The 18,888-nt window shown below is 48.5% G+C and overlaps 1 protein-coding gene across 2 annotated transcripts in view; it reads left to right on the top strand.

Annotated features, from left to right (window-relative positions):
* Positions 1-464: 464 nt before the first annotated feature.
* TTC9 (tetratricopeptide repeat domain 9) overlaps positions 465-18,888 on the top strand; it is a 34,322-nt gene continuing 15,898 nt past the window's right edge. For both annotated transcript variants that reach the window (XR_006818862.1, XM_046010356.1), the window contains exon 1: positions 465-1,333. Coding sequence is in view for 1 of the 2 variants with exons in the window: in XM_046010356.1 (XP_045866312.1) it covers positions 928-1,333 (406 nt within the window). In the remaining variant the exon portion in view is untranslated. The remainder of the gene's footprint in view (positions 1,334-18,888) is intronic.

Raw genomic sequence — 18,888 nt, 5'->3', positions numbered from 1 at the left:
CTGTCCTGTAAATGGAAACTGGAACGCATGCACCCCAGCCGGATGACCCACAGTAACAGGTGTTTTCCATCTCTGACCTCGGTGATTCATTCCGCACAGCTGCCCGCACACAGGGGTGTCCGCGGCTCCTAGAATACAACGCCCCACACCGGCAAGTGCGCAGTGTTGCGAACCCCTGGGCGGCCACACACGGAGACACACCTCGGGGACAACCTGGATCCACAAAAAAGAGGCCCTGCCACCTTAAATAGATGAATGCCTGACTGCAAAGAGCCAGAAGCTATGGCTTGTGCCTACGCCCCTTGCTCCCAAACGCACCTTTCTTTCTAGTTTTCAAGCAATCTATGGAGGGTGAGTCCGCATGCGTCCGGTCGCTGGCGGACCCCCTCCCTACACACACACACGCGCGCACACACGCACACGCGCTCCCCTTCCCCCATTCGTCTCTTTCAGACTAGGCGCGTCTCTGAGGGTTGGGTTGAATGGGAAAGAACGGGGCCGTCTTTGTCATTAATCCTCCCCTCCTTCGGGCGAGCCAAGCTTCTTCCGGGTCAGCGACAATCACCGCCACCCCGGCCGGGCCCGCGGTCCCCCATCCCGCTAGCCTCGCGCCCGCGGGGGCCAGGTCGCCACCGCCCGCAGGTTGCGGGAGGGGAGGAGGGCGAGGAGAAGGGAGGGCGGCGCGGGAGAGGCGGAGGGAGGGAGGCGGGGAGGGGACGGCAATCCGAGGAGGAGGAGGAGGAGAGAGCAGCCTCCCGCAGCTGGCGAGGAGAATGGGAGTGCGGGGCGCCAGACCGCCGCGGGGTGTCACGGCCGCGGCCGAGCTTGCCGTGCGCGGAGCCGGCGCCCGCCGCTTTTAAACCCGGGCGGGCGCGGCGGCGGCGGCGGGCGGATCGCGGCGCGCGCTGGGCGCCGGGCGGCGGCCGGATGGAGAGGAAGGGCTCGGCGGCCGCGGCCAAGGGGAACCCGAGCCCGCCCGCGGCCGGCGAGGCGCAGCGGCCGCCGCCGCCACTGTGCGTCCCGGGCGGCGGCGGCGGGGTCCCGGCGCGCGGCCAGGCTGGGGCGGCGGCCGAGCCCGCCGAGTTCATCCGGCGGGCGCACGAGTTCAAGAGCCAAGGGGCGCAGTGCTACAAGGACAAGAAATTCCGCGAAGCCATCGGCAAATACCACCGGGCGTTGCTGGAGCTGAAGGGGCTGCTGACGGCGCCGGGGGAGCGGGAGCGGGACTCGCGCGCGGCCTCCCCGCCCGGGGCCCCCAACCCCGGCCGCCTCTCGGAGGAGCAGAGCAAGACGGTGGAAGCCATCGAGATCGACTGCTACAACAGCCTGGCAGGTGAGCTGCGCCGCGCCCGGCCCCTCCGCCCCTGCCCGCCCGGCGCCCCGCGACGGACCCGGGCCCTCGGGTCCCAGCCGACCGCTGCGGCGCGCCCGCGCTGCCCACTTCCCCGCCGGCACCGTGCTGCTCCAGGAAGGAGGACCCGGGAGGGGGGCGCTTTGGAAAAAGTGACTTATACCTCCCCAAACTCGTCCCTTCCCCGTGGACACTCCCGTGTCCCTTCCCCCTCGTCCATCGTAAATCTCACCTAAAAATAACTGGACAGACAGAACGAGCCCGGCTGGCCTGGCGGCGATTGCTGCTGTTACTGCTCACCAGTGGACCTGGGTCCAAACGCGGGAAGTAGCGCCCCGGGTGGGCACCCGCACCCACCGCATGCCCAGCGGCCGCTCTCCTCAGGTATCACTGGCACCAGAGCTCGCCCTCACCTTGCCCTCAACCGACCGCATCCCCATGGGTAAGGTCCTTCCTGCCCCAAGTTCCCTTGGCCTCCGTAGCAAAGGGCTGTTTGCCAGGATGCCTTCCTTCGGCATCTTGAGCAAAATGGATTCCAGAATGCCACTTTCTTCTCTCTCAGCTCTCCTGGGGCCCCCGGTTGCCAGGTGAAGGGAGCGATCTCAAAGGGAAGCTGGTTCTTGGTTGGGCTTGAGCTGTGTGCGACATCCTTGCTCCTTCACTGGTCCTCTTCCAGCTGACTGCAGGGCCGGAGGCAAAGGGGGCCCTTCTGTTGGGATGAGAAAGTACATACATTTGGGGTGAGAAAGGTACATTCATTCCAGAGTTCCAGAGTTCACTTTGGGGATTTAGGTCACTGTCAGGCATTTTTTAAAAAATTTAACTTTGCCACAGGAAATCAAAATCTCTTTTAAAAAAAGGAAGAGCGTGGGTCCTTCCAGGGCCTTCCTGTGAGAAGGTGGGAGATGTGGGCAGGCGCGGTGGCCTTAGGTTTGGAGAGGCATTCTGTACTCCGCTCTCACCCCATTTGGTGGGATTTGGGCATGGTCCAATGCCCAATCCAACGGCCAAATAAAAGGCCATTACTCCTAGTCCCTAACCCTTGAAGTTGCCTAAACTAGCTCCGGACAGCTGGAGCAGAGTAGCTTGGGGAGAAGGACTGGGTGTGGCCACGGAAGGTGAATGTGTTTTGGGCACAGGAAGTTGGGGATGAAAAAAATATATATATCGATGATTCTGCGGTGTTCCCTTGGAGGTGTCTAGGGCCAGCCTACCTCTGTGTTCCCATAATGCCATGCCCCGTATCACCTTCCATCAGGCAAAACCCAGCCACTTTATAAACTGTGGTTTACGAATGGAAGGGATTAAGAGACTAGCAGTAGTAGCGGTTGTAAAAATGGTGGTGCCCGTAGCCGTCCTAGGAATAATGGCAGTAGGTAAAGTAGTCGTGTAGCAAGGAATGGGCTATCTCAATCCCACATCGCGCACAGCTTGGTTCTCTTTATTTCCTGTAAGCCTCTGGCATACTTGCTTCTGCCTGATGAATAGTTAAAGGGCAGAGTGGGCGTGGGTGGAGGGAGAGGCCGTCTGGATCACTAATGCGGTGATTTCAGAGTGGTAATGGAGTTTTATATTTAGTCTTATCCACGGGCATTCTAGGGTTGCCCCTCACCCCACGCTTTTGGCCGCTGGCCTGTGGCTAGGACTGCCTATTGCCAACCCGAGAGGCGGTTACATTTCCATGGCGAAACCAAAGATGTGTCCTTGGTTAGGCAAGCCCAGCCAGGGCGGGGCTGAGATCCTGCCAGTTCTTCACCCCTACCCTCAGCGCGCAGGCAACTTGGGAAAACTTCAGCGGTGAGAGAATGGAGACTGGCAATAGCTAGCAGACGGATTTCCCCTCTGCCGCCTTCTCTAGCCGCTGGCCCCTTCTTCGTATTAATAATTTATTGTGTGCACTGTGCTAGTTACCTTACGTACAATGCGCTTTTTAACCTTGAAAACAACTTGCTGAAAGACTGCAGAGAGAAAAAACAAAAACAAAAAACAAAACTGAGGTTCCAGAGCCATTCAACTCCAAAATCAATGATCAGGGTTCTCGCCATCACACCTTGAGTCACAAATTCAGTGTCCTCTAGGCATCTGGCTCCCTGAATCCAGTCTTAGGTGGGCTTCCATTTGGAGCTCTGAGCCCTGGGAACCAGGAGAAAGGAATACAGGACCTAATTTAAAACCCTGATAGGGCTCTTCCTAAACATTTTCAAGTTCCAATGAAAGAGAAAAGAAGAGTAATTACAAGCTGAGCAGTCATGTCAAAGCCAAAATCTGTATCCTGGATAGAAAATTCAATTGGGAGATGGGATCCTGGAAATCACCTAGAAAATAAGTAGAAGCCCGATGTTGGTTTCCTTTGGGATAATGCATAAAATCTCTTATTACTGTCTGAGAAGTCCTAGCTGATGGGAAAGTACCCTTTCTTGTTGGACAGCACAGTAATACATACCTTTAAAGTATATTTTCTTTTAGAAAATATCAAAACGTTTAAAGAGGAAAATGCAGAATTACTCTTAACCCGGCCACCTGCATTTCCTCCCTGCATTTTTTCCCTAGACATTCACGTAAACTGTTTTCAAAGCCAGGACCTCCTGTATCTGCTTTTGTTCCCAGTTACCATTATTATCAGAAGCATTTTTACATTTCTTTAAATGTGAAGATTATTTGAAGCGGCGACATAAAATTTTTAGCGTTTACAATGACCATTTGATGGAATGGGAAGAAAAGATCACTGCTACTGTTGTCAGAGCCAGAACAGTGCCGTGAAGCCCATAAGATACCCTGTCCCCCCTCGTGCCTGCTGATAGGAAGGAGACAGCAGCTGCATGTTCTTTCTGGCAGAAAGGCAACTGACCCTTCCATCCGGGCTACGGTGCCGGCTGAGCAGCCCAGCCAGCTCCTGGTGGGAGCAGTCTGAAGACGTTTGTGCTCTCAAAGATCTGTCCTTCTACACAGCTGTCCATAGAGAGAGACAGTTGGGGTTTGAAAGGAACTTGGACCAGCCCAGAAGTACCCGGAGGATTAGGCTATGTTGCTAAGGGCATCTCGGCACCTAAGAAAAGGCTGTTGGGAGGCTTCTGGAAAAAACCTAGGTCTGGTTGGACCCTGGTACTGTTCATGGAAGGCTCCAAGAGAATAGCAAGAGGGCGGCGAGGATGTGCAGTGTACTAAGAGATGTTCGTCTAAAAATCCATTTGGATGACTTGATGGGGTCACGTGAAGGGTGTGCAGACAGATGTCAGAGTGCCCACGGTTGTGGTCTGTTCTGGCTTGGAGTTCCTCCTGATTAGGAGGGATCTGGCCAGTACTGCAAGACCCCTGGACTTGATTTTACCCGTCTTATTCTTTATGGAATTAAGAAAAAAAAAAAAGATGGGAAGTATCCCATTCTTTCAGAATTTTGAATGACATTGATACAGTGATTGAAAAGGTATTCTGACCTAACTAGGGCAATGTAGGACTCTGCTCCTTGCCAAAGCTGCAAAGGAAGCGCGTGTTGGCCTGTTGATCAACTCCTGTTGACCTTGAACAAGACACAGGACTCCCCTGGGGCCTTGGAATGTTTTGTGCGGAGTTTCTTGCAAGACAGAGCCTTTTGCTTCCCATGGTTCCCATGGGGCTGTGGTGGCCCCAGCTGGGTGTGATCAAAAGATTACAACATGTAATGACTTTGTTGGTATTTTCAAATGACATTCAAGACTCAAATGCCCGCAGTGTAGATGAGTGCCTACAGGCCGTGGCACTGGATGTAGATGAGACTCAGCTTGTGCCTCTATCCCTGGCATACCCTGTGACTTTGGTTAAGCCCCAACCATGTCATTTTGCCCATTTTCCCATCCAAATAAGGCTACGTTTAAGAGATTTTTTGTTGTTTATTTTACCAAAGGGACAGATAGTATCCACTGATCCTATATGAAGCCCCAGGACAAGGGTATGGCAAGGCCTAGAGAGGTCATACTGGGAAAAGACCTGGGATGGACATGTCTTAAAGCCATGGCACCAGGGCTGGCTACATAATTTGTCCATCCCAGTGCAAAATGAAAATGGGGAGCTCCTTATTCAAAAAATGTGTGTGGGATGGGGAGAAGTATCATGAAAGGTGTTGAAAGGTAAAGCTTTTCTCCTTTCTTTCGTGATCTTTCTCCCTCTCGATTTGACATGGTGCTTTTATTTGCTATTTAATGTCATGATAAGAAAACGAAAATTTTAAATTATTGTCATGAATTTTACTGTTCATCTTTATATTGTGCAAAGCTAGTTTTAAATGGAAACGCGAAAGGACTTACCTTTTATGTGAATTCACATAAATCACACAATTCACATCTTGTAGCTTATACGTGCATATGTGGTCTGTTCTTCCTAGAGCAGTGGAAATGCTGACAAAAACAAACTCAACTATTTTTATTTCATTTCTTTACATGCATTCTTTATGGGGCACTTTCCACCAAGTTTGGCTTTCTACCGAGTCAGGAGAGGAAAAGGCACTATTCCCTACTCTTACCCCACTCTTTCCTTTTATGTCATCATTTCCAGCATAAGCAGTTGGCTAGCACAGGGTAGAAACATAAACAGGAGAGGATACGATGGGGCTTTAGGTCATCTGTGCTTCTTACTGCTTTCTTTCTGTATTTGAAGCAATTTCTGGGTTGAATGGAAAGCATGCCTCTTGGGGCTGAGAGCATGTCTGCCTGCTTACTTAGTCACAGACCTGACAGTCTTACCTCGTACTCAAGCTGGGTCTTGCTGAATTCTCACGCACTGTGGGTCCACCGGAATTCTGTGCTCATGGGGCACCCTGAGTGCTACGTGCAAGTGGGGTTGCAAAGAATGGTTGTGCCTCTCTCTTCTGCTCATGTTCGTGCACCAGCGTCCCATCAAAATTCACTTACAAAACACAGCTCCAAGATGAAATTGTTAGGAATTTCAAGGAAGCAATAACAGAGCATTAAACCAAATACAGGGCCCTTCTGACCACATAAGGCACCCACCCTTGAAGTCACCCCCAATGGGATACCAGAAGCTGACTGGGTAGATACATCTAAGGTGGACAAAATTAGACATAGACTCTGAGGCAGGTTCTAAGACCAAGGGTACTCAACAGAAAGGAGTTGGAACTAGAGAACCAAGCATGAAGATGGATGAATTACAAATGCAAGAACTCAGTGGTAAGAAGGAGATGAAGACTAGAGACAACTGGTAACCCAGTAGCTAGAAGATAAGTTTTAGAGGTAAGAACTGGTCAAAGAAGGGAAAAGAAGAAGGGCTTCATGCTAAGATGCTCAGCCAAGAGCTTGCCATCTGAGAGAGCTTGACTGGCCATGCCATTGTTTATCCAAGGCTGTTCCTTGGGCAGCACCTTTGCCAAGAAATCTCTGCCTATAAATGTGGCCTCTAGGATCATGTAGAATTGAAACTTGTAGGATGCTTTCTAGGAAAGAACATTCTGAATGTAAACTTCTGGCTGTTTCTAAAGAAGATTCTGAAGGTCCTTAGTCTACCTCCAAGGGAAGTGAATTGGGTGGTTCTTAGCCAGAAACTCTTTAGGATGTCCCTATAGCCACAATACACGGGAGTGTCCTATCCAAGACCAGGGGACGCAGCTGCAGTGAGGACAGGAAGGCCAAGATCTGGAGCAGCCAAAAGCTGTTCCCAGAGCTTTGCAAGTTAGGAGGGACCTCCAAATGGGACAGTCTCTTCTTATAGCTATTCTCTCTTACCCCCAGCCTGTGCCTTCTCCAGATAGCTAGGATGAAAACCAAATGTCTCAACCCACCAACCATCAAGTACCTAATTCCCAGGTGACTTTCGGAGGTCAGAGGTTCAGTTGGGAACAGAGTTTTCCATTTTCACCCAGAGAATTAGTCCTGCCCCAACCACATAGCAGAAACCTCTAGTACCATCCATGGTATCAGACATAAAAAAAAGCCAAAGATAATGCTATCAAAGATTAAAGGAGTTTAGTTCCTGGTGGTATTCATGTGGCCTGGAAATCATTCATTAGCAATGTAAAGCTCATTCATTACCTTTCTCTTGTACATATACATTTTCATATCAGCCATAAAATGATGCCATGTCTAATAGGACCCAAACCAACAGTGCCCAAATATTTTTGAAAAGGAGGTGGGATGTGTAGTGCCAAGGAAGGTTGATCTGAGCTGAGTTGAATCTCAGGTTGAAATGCGTCCGAGTGGATCTTCCCTTCCCTTTCTGCCAAAAAGACTTTCAAAGAACACTCCAATTATAGACGATGTTTACATGGAGCAAGCTGAGGGGCAAAGGTTTCCCTTCCATGGTGTTTCTGTGTGTAAAGAACAAAAGTGAGAAGCGGTGCTAACTAGCTGTCTCTAGAGTTATGTAATCAGTTACGATTTCAGATTCGGATGTGACCCCAAACTTCACACAGGTGTGTGAATTTCCTTGGTACCATAACCAGCTTGGCCTCTAGCATCACCTTAGGCACCCCCAACAGTAGAGACACACCACCACCTAAAGTGACCCATTTAATAACTACCACCACAAAACAACAACTATAATAATAACAATTATAGTAATAACAATAGTAACAATTATAGTGGCAGTAAAGACCACCATGACCAGCCCAGTTCCCAGCACCCAGTCGATGTTTCATGAATGAGTTAGACATGAATGAAAATGCTTATTCCAGCATCTGTCTCATATTAAAGATCCTGTAAATCCAATCATTCCATTAATATTAATTGTGCATTTAACATGTGCTAGATGCTGGGCATGGGGCCCGAGTATACAGGAGTAAACATGAAGGACAAGGTCCCCGCCTTTGATGAATACACACACACACACACACACACACACACACACACACACACACACACAAAATACATATGTGTACATGAAAATAGAAAATGATATATAATTTATACATATAAATATATATACTTAATATATATAATTTCATTTGCTCTCACTTTGTGAGACAGAAAGCTTAAGCTTGGAGCAGTTAAGTCACTCACCCGTGGTCATGTGGCAGTACGTGGCAAGCTGGGATTTCTCATCTGCCACTCTGTAGTTCCACAGCCTGTGGTCCTAACCATTCACCTCGCAGCCTCCGTTTTTAGGAGTTTCCTCCTTAAATACTAAAATTCACCTCTGTGAAATTTCTGTTGATCCATTCATATTCTTTTTTAAAATAATATTTTATTTATTTATTTATTTTATTTATTTGAGAGAGAGCATGTGTGGGGGATGGGGGAGGGGGAGGTGCGGCGCAGAGTGGGAGGGGGAGAGACAAGCAGACTCTATGCCGAGCTGGGAGCCCAATGTGGGGCTCGATCTCAGGACACTGAGATCATGACCTGAGCTGAAATCAAAAGCCAAATGCTTAATCAGCTGAACCACCCAAGTGCCCCTGATCTCGTCATATTCTATCTACCCTTTGAGGCAACACAGACTACATCTCATCTCACAGACTACATCTCATCACCCATGTAACGAGGACAAGCCTTGGCATTTTTAGGGCAGCTCAGTTGCCCCTCGTGCAGTCTTGTATTCTGTAGGTCAAACATCCTTTTACTGTGATTGTGCCTTGTGTGATTAAAAGTCCCCTTCCATGACCATTCTGGGTGGTTGAGACAAGTGTCCTGCGTTCTGTAACCGGGTCAGAATTTCCCTTTTGTCGCCAGGAAGATGACCTGAATTTGTATGGACAGAGAGGTGCGAGGAGCTGGTGAGTTCTGATCTCCAGTGAGCTGAGAGGCTGCAGGAGCCTCACCCACACTTCCTCCTCCTTTCTGTCCCCCTTGCTTTGGAGCAAGGACCTCTTAGGAGGTCCTGAGAAATTTGAGTGGAAGTGTTAAGAGCCGGAATTCCCTTCAGCCATTACTGTCTCAGTAATCACTCTGTGGACACCGTGAGCAGAAACGATACACTAGATGGATAATGTCTGGAATTATCCAAATGCATTACTCTAGACCTGGTAGGTTCTAATGTCATGAGAGCGAGGATGCCATCCTTTAAAATCATGTTTTCGTTTTAATGCCAAATGAAGTTGGGCACATTATTATTATTATTTAAGTGGGCAGGGATATATAGGAGAAAAAAAAGTAGAGGAGAAATAAAAAGTGAGACCTGTCCAATGAAGGAAAATGCTCACCCCCAATGTTAATAATTTGGGGATAAAAGGAATACTTGGATAGTATCCACTAGGAAAACTCACTTGATGCCCGTTTTCTGTATTAAATACCTATCCACACTGACTCTCCCATAGTGTTTCAAACACACATACTAAAATAGTCCCCCAAATACTGCTTTCTTCATAGTCCACACACAAAAACACTTGCTTAAAAAAAAATCGTCTAATGAGAACACGAGGGGTGTTCTCTGAACTAAGATTTCCCTGCTTCTGACATCCCTACCTTTGAGAACAGAATGGAAGTTTGGCTTGGTGAGCAAGGACTTGGACTCCAAGTTCTCCACGTGCTGGTGCTTTGTGTCAAAGACTTTTCTCTTTTGGGCTATCGTCTTCTTATTTACAAAGACTAGGGCTGGATTCCAAGATCTTCAAGGTCTTTTCCAGCTCTTCAAAAAGGTCATCTTCACGCCACTGTTTCTGAACTGTGTGGTCATTACACGGGATGGGGTCGTTCTGTGTGTGCAGGTATATACCAGTCTCCAAAAGCTGTTGTGACATGAAAAGGCAGAAGGAAGGCCACTCTTTAATACAAGTCCCTTGGGCAAGTAGATACAAGCTAGCATCAATGTATCTGTCAGGAAGATCATCTGAAATCCTTCAAGTGAAGCTGTTAACCTCACTTGAAAAGGGGACTGGGCAGATAAATTAACTTTAACTTTTTTTTTTTTTAATTATCAAGACTTCATTGTTTGTAGGGCAGTATTCACAGCAAAATGGAGGGGAAAGTACAGAGATTCCCCATACAGTCCCTGCCCCCACGCGTGCACCACCTGCCCCATTGTAAGCCTCCCCCACCGTAGTGGGACGTTTGTTACAAAGGATGAACCTACGCCGACACATCGTAATCCCCCAAAGTCCGTAGTTTACATCAGAGTTCGCTCTTGGCGTTGTGCACTGGATGGCCTTGGACAAATGTATAATGACATGGATCCACCATTGGGGTATCATACAGAGTGTTTTCATTACCCTAAAATTCCGCTGTGCTCTGCCTGTTCATCCTTACGCCCTACCCCACAACCCCTGCAACCCCGGAGCTTCTTACCGTCTCCACAGTTTTGCCTTTTCCAGAATGCCATGGAGTTGACATCCTACAGGACGTGGCCTTTTCAGATTGGTTTCTTTGACTTAGCAATACGCACTTAAGGTTCCTTCATGTCTTTTTTAACTTTTTAACTTTAAATCTTTCTGTAGTATTTGACTTTTCTAACTATATATGGATGATGGCTATTATTTTTTAAGAAAAATGATGACAGGGTTATCGCTTAGAGAAATCATGGGTAATCTGGCTTTCTTCTTTTTATTTTCCTGAAGAAAAGCCACCTCATAGACATGGTTTTTAGTGCCATGCTAGATAGTTTCTGTCTTGTCTAACCTTGTCAGGCAGTGACACCAAAAATGTCAAGCAAAATGATCCCAAGCCCTCCCAATTTCTCTTAATATCCCACAGTCGGATTCATCCCCCTTTCTGCAGTGCCTGCCACCCCAGTCTGCACACAGAGCTAGATCCTGACGGCCTGGAACCCCCGGTGGGAGAAGGCCCCTCAGTAGTATGTTAGTGACAGTTCGAATCCGGCAGTGAGGCAGGGAAGGGAGTTTGGTCAGATCTTGTGATATGAATTGGTCCTGAGCTTTAGCGATGTGCCTCTGGTACGGAAGAAGGGGTGCCATGTGTCATCAGTATCCAAGACTCTTACAGGCCCCTGGATTTTGAAATCCTGGCCATTGGTATCTCAGATACAGCAGCCTGAGCATGGGAAGGCAACTCGCTTATTCACTGAGTCTTTCCTGGGCACTTTCCTGGGCTCCTTACAGCCCAAACCCAAACCTTCCCTGTTCTCCTCAAACATGGCACAGGTGTAATGGGAACTGGAGTTCTAGTCCAGAATCTGCTGCTAACTTGCTCTGTGACTTGGGACAAGTCACATCACTCTGAGCCTCACTTTCCCCAAATGTAAGCAGTGGGGGGTTGGGTCAGTGCCCTCCAAGTGTCCTCTCACGAGGCTGAACTGTTTAGGATTTTGAAGACCTTCTAGCTACCGGCTCCCCTGGCCTCTCTTTCTGGGAGCAGCCGGATTTAGGAAAGAGACAAGCAACAAGCTCGCTTTTATTCTAGTTTACTGGTATGTGCTGACAAATAATTGTTAAAACATCTCTCTCTCCCTCTGCCCCTCTCCCCACTGTCTGTCTAGAAATAAATAAATTTTTAAATAAAGAGAGAAAGAAAGGACAGAAGGAAGGAAGAGAGGAAGGAAGGAAGGAAGGGAGGGAGAAAGAAAGAAACACTGTTAAGGCCAAAAGTTACAGGCAACAGGTGCTGGCTGAGTGTCTCAGACAGTTGCCACCCTTGGCCCAAAGCTAAAGATCCCTCAGGAGTCCAGCCACATCCAGGCATTTAGGGATGTGATTCTGGGCCTATTGCTCTCACCCTGAGTCAGAACTGAGCTCCTTCCTCTAATGGGCCTGCACCCTCGGGCTATGGAGGGAACTGGCTCACTGGGAAGGTGTGTGGCCCCATCCCTGACTCCTAGATAGTGAGAAGGCCTGTTCCCCGAGTTTGCCAGTGAGGATGGGAGGGAAGAAGGAGAACACAGAGGAACAGACAGGCAGAAAACCTGCAGAGCCACGTGGCCTAATGGGAGAGAACTTTGCTTAGCATAAGCAGGTCTGGGTTTGAATCCTGACTTCCCATTGACTCCGCCATTAACCTTGGACAGGTCCTTCTCTCGGAGTTTGTTTCTGTGAAGGGTGGGAGCAATGATGTGCCCTGCACAGGATTGTGATGGTAACTGACATGAAACGATACATGCACACATGCCTAGCACAGAGCCTGGTACACAAGAAATGCTTCATCAATGATGGTCTCAGTAAATCTAATCCCCACTCCAGAAGGAACTAAGACAACATAGCATGTGAGGGGGAGGAAAAGGGACTCCGCAAAGGAGGTTATGAGGGACTGTAGGAAGCAAGGGAGCACACGGAGGAGGACAAAAGAGTCATCAGTGACTCCAGGGCAGGGGAGGTGAGTAAGGTGTAACCCAACAGCCTCCAGTGTGGGTGTTTCCGACCTGGTGTGTTCAGTTGGGTTCCCTGGGGAGCCTCACAAGCGAGCAAGCTTACTGGCGGGAAGGGGCAGTGGGGGAAGGCAAGGCCTCTGTGAGAGGGAGCCATCTGAGCGAGAGGCTGTGAGGCGGCAGCCTGGTGCCTGCCCTGCCTGCCCCGTTGTGCTGCATGCCAGTGGCGCCAACTTCCTGAGCCTCCTCCCTGGTATCGGATAAGGAGAGCCTTTGGCTGAATCAGGTGTCCTGAGAGCGAAAGCACCAGCAGGGGTGTCCCTTGGAGCCTCCTTGTAAATCCCGCCCTTGCAGGTGTGCCTCTGCCACGGTGCCCAGGACCCTCTCAGGCCCCCAGGTCTTCCCAAGGCAGGGGCCCTGGGAACAGGGAATGCTCTCTGCTCAGGAGACCCTTCAGCCTTCTCTGCAGCCCTAATGCCAAGTTCCATCCACCCCTGCTCTCTCTGAAGACATAATGGGCGGAGAGGATTTTTAACATAGTTTCCTAATTACAGAAGTAAGACGTTGTAACTGTAGAAGATATTGCAGATGAAAGAAATTCAAAGGAGGGGCCCCCGGGTGGCCTGGTCATTAGGCGTCTGCCTTCAGCTCAGGTCATGATCACAGGGTCCTAGGACTGAGTCCCTTATCTGGCTCTCTGCTCAGTGGGGAGCCTGCTTCTCCCTCTCCCGCTCCCCCTGCTTGTGTTCCCTCTCTCCCTGTTTCTCTCTCTGTCAAAAAATAAATAAATAAAATCTTTAAAAAGAAATTCAAAGGAGAAACTAAAACTCACTTGTTATCCAGCCATCCAGCCAACTCTTCCCTGTTTGGGTTTATTTCCTTCCAGTCTTTTCTTCTCTGTCCATATAAATATGTATCAGCTAGCCCACTTCAAGGTCTACGTTTCTCCAGTTTATTTAGGAAACAAAGAGTTTGGGTCTTTTGTGCTGGGGCCATCACCAGTCTCCTTCCCAGTACCCCCAGGATGCCACTCACTCTCACTCTCCCCAGGGGTTTGCCAGGGGGGATCAGTTCTGCTTCCCCTTTTTGCCCGTTCACTTTCACACCCCCGGGAGCACCACTTGGGGTTGTAGAGTTCCTGAAGATTATGGGATACACAAGGAGTTTACATCTCAAAAACTGAATATTTAAAATTCTTCTTCTTAGCATTCATTTGGCTAGCCGACTACCAGGAGTTTCTTACGGACCGCTGAACTTCTGGCAGGTTCTAACAACCTGCCATGCTTCTCAGACTCTTTCCCCCTCCATCCCTTCTCTGTCTCTTAGGCTCTTCCACTCTCAAATTCAGGTCATTTCAAACACAGAGCAGTTTGCTTATCTTTTTTTTTTTTTAAGATTTTATTTGTTTATTTGACAGACAGAGATCACAAGTAGGCAGAGAGGCAGGCAGAGAGAGAGGAGGAAGCAGGCTCCCCGCTGAGCAGAGAGCCCGATGCAGGGCTCCAATCCCAGGACCCTGAGACCATGACCTGAGCCGAAGACAGAGGCTTTAACCCACTGAGCCACCCAGGCGCCCCAGTTTGCTTAGAAAAGATAGTTTAGATCGTTTGCTACCTTATTTGCCTCCGACTGCTCTCAAAGCTTCACCTCACCCCCTAGAGCACTTGATGAAGGTGTTCTTTAAAAAGGATACTTTCGGGGCACCTGGGTGGCTCAGTGGGTTAAAGCCTCTGCCTTCAGCTCAGGTCATGATCCCAGGGTCCCGGGATCGAGCCCAGCATCGGGCTCTCTGCTCAGCAGGGAGCCTGCTTCCCCGCCCCCTGCCGACTTGTGATCTTTGTCAAATAAATAAATAAAATCTTTAAAAAACAAAAGGATACTTTCTTCCCTAAGAAGAACTCTGATGCCCCCATTACAGTTTTTCATTGTGACACACACATTTATTTTTCACAAGATTCCGCTTCTACCACGTACACGCTTACCACCTTGATGTTTCCACCGGTTTTTCCCACTAAAAACATTTTGTCAGTGTCACTAAGCATTTTTCTTCAGCATGATGTCAATGTCTGCGTTCCATTGTACCCGCGTCCCGTTATTTATTTAACCAGTCTCCTGCTGGTGTGTATTTCGGTTATTTCTAATACTCAGCTATTACACATGGTGCTGCCACCGAGAGGCCACAAAGCGCTTTTCAGTGACGTGTGTGCCTGTTAAGTAACTCATCCCCAAAGTATCTGGTGACGTGATGTTTGCGCTGGTGCCACGGAAGGACGGTGGGAAAGGCCATAGGAATAGGAGAGATGTTGCTGGGTCACGAAGGGGTGGCTGGAGAGGTGATCAGACCAGGGACAGCGTTCTTTAAAGTCCAAAAAGAGAACAGGTTGGGAATTTGCCTTCTGAGATTTCCCCTCGTCCTGGCTGAGAATTCCTGCCAGTAAGCATGACCATGTGTCTTGCTTGGCCAGCATCAGCAAGGTGAAGATGGATTTCTGCTATTGCTGGGTATGTGCTCATCACCACGTTCTCAGTGACCCAACTGGCCCCACCAAATCCCACTTCCAGCCCAACGAAGGGGTCTTACGCAGACTCCAATAAGCAGTAATCCTGTCCTGCTTTCTTCCTACGACCCCCTTCTCTCTCTGCGTCCAGCACGATGAGGTCAAGAGGAAGAGTTAGGGGCCACAGGGGAGGGATAACTTGTTAGCATGCTGCCAGAGCACCGACAACCTGAACTGACCCCAGGCTTTGCGTTGCTGTTCTGTGGAGCAGACTCTGATGTCCCTTAAAGGACTGCCAATGTGAGCCTGCAATGTATAGGATTTTCGATCGGTTTTTCCACTTGAGCTCTCTCACCTGCAACTTCGCCACCTTAGTGCTGGCCAAGAAAGAGTGAAAAAGAAGAGGATGAGCTCCTGGAAGCTATCAATATCTTTTCAACGCTCTCCGTTTTCCTTTCCCATGGCATGGGCCATGATGAATAAATCTTTATCAAATACGTTTACTAAGAGCCTCTGCCCAACATTGTGTGGCCATGGCGAGAGGGATGCAGCATCCCTTGACTGCTGGGGGGGACGTCCACGTGAAGAACTCAAAGGGTGAGCAAAGTAGACATCTCCAGAAATGGTTGCTAGCACAAAGAAAACAAAAGAAATCATTGGGGGTGCTTGTTTGAATCAAATGCAAGCATGTGCTGGATTGGAAAAGCAGAAGGTCAGAAGTGAAGGTGATGGTGTCAGGGGACGTTCAGCCCACTATACAGAGTCACACGACTCGTGGTAGTGGGAGTCACGGCATCAGTTTACGGGAGAGGTCTTGTCTGGGCACCAGGCAGGGCAAGTCTGGTGTGAACAGATACTGCTGTCTTCCTGCTTTTCGTAGAGCTTCCCAGGGCCTTGCACTCAGAAAAAGACCTTTAGAGATCGTGGAGTCCAGGTTTCCATTTTTTCCCACCAGCTCAGCTGGAGTGGAACCAACATGGGACCTGGGTTTAGATAACCCTGGCCCTTTCCTTACAAGTCAGATGGCCTTAGCAAGTCACTTAACTTCCTTAAGCCTCAGCTTCTGGAAGCAGAGCTAATAATACCTATTTCCCACAGTCTTCATGAAGGTCAAGTGAATTGTTAAACAATATAAAAATGTTAGGTATTGCTGCTTACCGAGCATACAATGTATGCAAACCACAATGATGTCATTTTGCTGTGTGGGGATTGAAAGATGCCCCACACAGGGGCACCTGGGTGGCTCAGTCCATTAAATGTCTGACTCTCGATCTCTGCTCAGGTCTTGATCTCAGGGTCCTGAGTGTGAGCCTCAAGTTGGGCTCCATGGCGGAGCCCTACTGAAACAAACAAACAAATAAACAAAAAGATGCCCTACAGATACTTGTCTGGAAGGGCAGAGGAGCCGTGTTTCATGAAGAGCTACAGTGATGGGCGTGACCGGAGCATGTGGCTGTGAAAAATAATTTTATTCTTTGGAAAACTAAAGGGTCCATTTGATGGTTGTACCTGTAGATCTGACCTCATTGGAAAAAGACTACCCAGCATGACGCCATGACCATCAGGTACTAGAAAAACCATAATTTCCCAGCAAGTTAAACATAGAAGGAAGTTACCTGATCTTGGTAAAGAACCTCTAGAAAACAACTAAAGCTAACACCAAGCTAAATGATGACTGATTGAACGTTTTCCCTCCTGAACCAGGAATTGCCCTCTTGGGCATCTGTCCTAGAGAAATGAAAGCTGTCCGCGACTGGTCGTAGCAGCGTTAGTCTTAATAACCAAAAAACCAGGAACAGTCCAGATGTGCTTCCTCAGGTGGACGGTCAGACGATGGCTCCGTCCACGTTGTTGAATACTACTCAGCAGTACAAGGAACGAACTATTGATCCATGCAACAACTTGGATGCATCTCAAGGAGATTATGCAGAGTGGGGAAAAAAAAGCCAGCTCCTAAAGGCTTCATACTGTATGGCTCTTTTTATATAATACTTTGAAATGATAGATTTTAGAAATGGAGAATAGATGAGTGGTTGTCGGGGGTAAAGTAGACTTGGGGATACAGGAGGGATTTGGAGGTAGTTCTAAAAGGGAAATGGGAGGGATGCTTGTGGTCACGGAACTGCTTTGTAACTTAACTTTGGAGGTAGATGGAGGAAGCTACGTACGCGATAAAAATGGATAAAACCAAACACACACACACACACACAGAAGCATGAGCAAAGCTGGAAGAATCAATCTGTGGGTTGTATGAGTGTCAATCTTGTGGTCCATGAATTGCACGATCGTTTTAGAGGATGTTACTTACCATTTGGGGGAGACGGGGTAACGGGTACAGGGGAGCTCTTCATATTATTTCTTGCAACTGTATGTGAATTTATAGTTAGCGCCACAAAAATTTCAAGTCAAAAATCAGGCCATGGGGGTTAGTCTTAACAAACGCCAGCTGAGGTGGGGATTGTTTCAGGAAGAAACCTGAGACTTGTCGTGTGAGCCCTACGAGGATAACCAGGATAACCGTAGACTCTGGATGGAATTGGAGATGCTGGTAGTTTTGGAATTTCAAAACAAAACAAAAAACCTTGGTGGAAACCCTGCACGTGGTTTTGTTTGTTTGTTTCCCTCTTCGATGCAGAGAAACAAGGAGGGTAGAGGGTCCTAGAGAGTTACATAGGACGCTTCCAGATGAGAAGTCTACATGTAAAGTGAGCAATCTGGCACAGCCAGGACTTCACGCTCACGCCTCATGAGAAGCCGACCTCACACCTCGAATCTGTCCGTGAAGGACATGAGTTCAAATGCATTCTAGGCAGTTGAGCATCCTAGGGGGGACACTGGGTCCAATGCTTTAGGGGCACAGTCTCAGGAGCCGGATGGCTTAGGTTCAAATCCTAACCCGAACACTTAGTCACTTTGTGACCTTGAGCAAGTGACTGAACTTCCTTAAGCCTCCGTTTCCTCACCTAGAAAATGGGTGAGATACTAGAGTCTACCTCTTAGGTTGTGATCAAGATGAAATGAGTTAATGCTTAGAATAGCACCTGGCCCATCAAAAGAAATGAAATCTTGCCATTTGCGACGACGTGGATGGAACTAGAGGTTATTACGCTTAGCGAAATAAGTCAGTCGGAGAAAAACAACTATCATATGATCTCCCTGATATGAGGAAGTGGAGATGCAACGTGGGGGGTTTGGGGAGTAGGAAAAGAATAAATGAAACAAGATGGGATCGGGAGGGAGACAAACCATAAGAGACTCTTAATCTCACAAAACAAACTGAGGGTTGCTGGGGGGAGGGGGATCGGGAGGGGGGGGTAGGGTTATGGACATTGGGGAGGGTATGTGCTATGGTGAGTGCTGTGAAGTGTGTAAACCTGGCGATTCACAGACCTGTACCCCTGGGGATAAAAATACATTATATGTTTATAAAAAAATTAAAAAAATTTAATTAAAAAAAAAAAAAGAATAGCGCCTGGCCCATTTAGGTTTAGTAAAACTTATCTGTTCTTACTCTTCTGGAGGGATGGATGAACACCGCCTACAGGACCAGATTCTCTTGAGCTCACCCTGGAGCATCTCAGGCCTTCCGCTCTCTTTCCCCATTTCCCTGGCCTAGGCTGCTGTTCTCCAGGCAGAAGTCTCTAATCACCAAGAAGAGAAAAACCCCAAAATGTCACAACTGATCATCTGTCTGAGAACTCTTGTTTTCCCACATGTGCAGATTTTTTTCCAGCTCTGGGACCTGTTTGGCCTTGTGGGTAACCCTGAAGCTGCTCACAACTTTCCTGGGCTCTCACAGCTGGTTTAACCGACTGCACTAAGAAACCTGCATCCAAAATGCTAGAATATAAAATACCAGCTCGGGAG

Source organism: Meles meles, chromosome 6, assembly GCF_922984935.1.
Source record: "Meles meles chromosome 6, mMelMel3.1 paternal haplotype, whole genome shotgun sequence".
In the NCBI taxonomy this organism is placed as follows: Eukaryota; Metazoa; Chordata; class Mammalia; order Carnivora; family Mustelidae; genus Meles; species Meles meles.
This window is presented reverse-complemented; position numbering and strand designations above follow the sequence as displayed.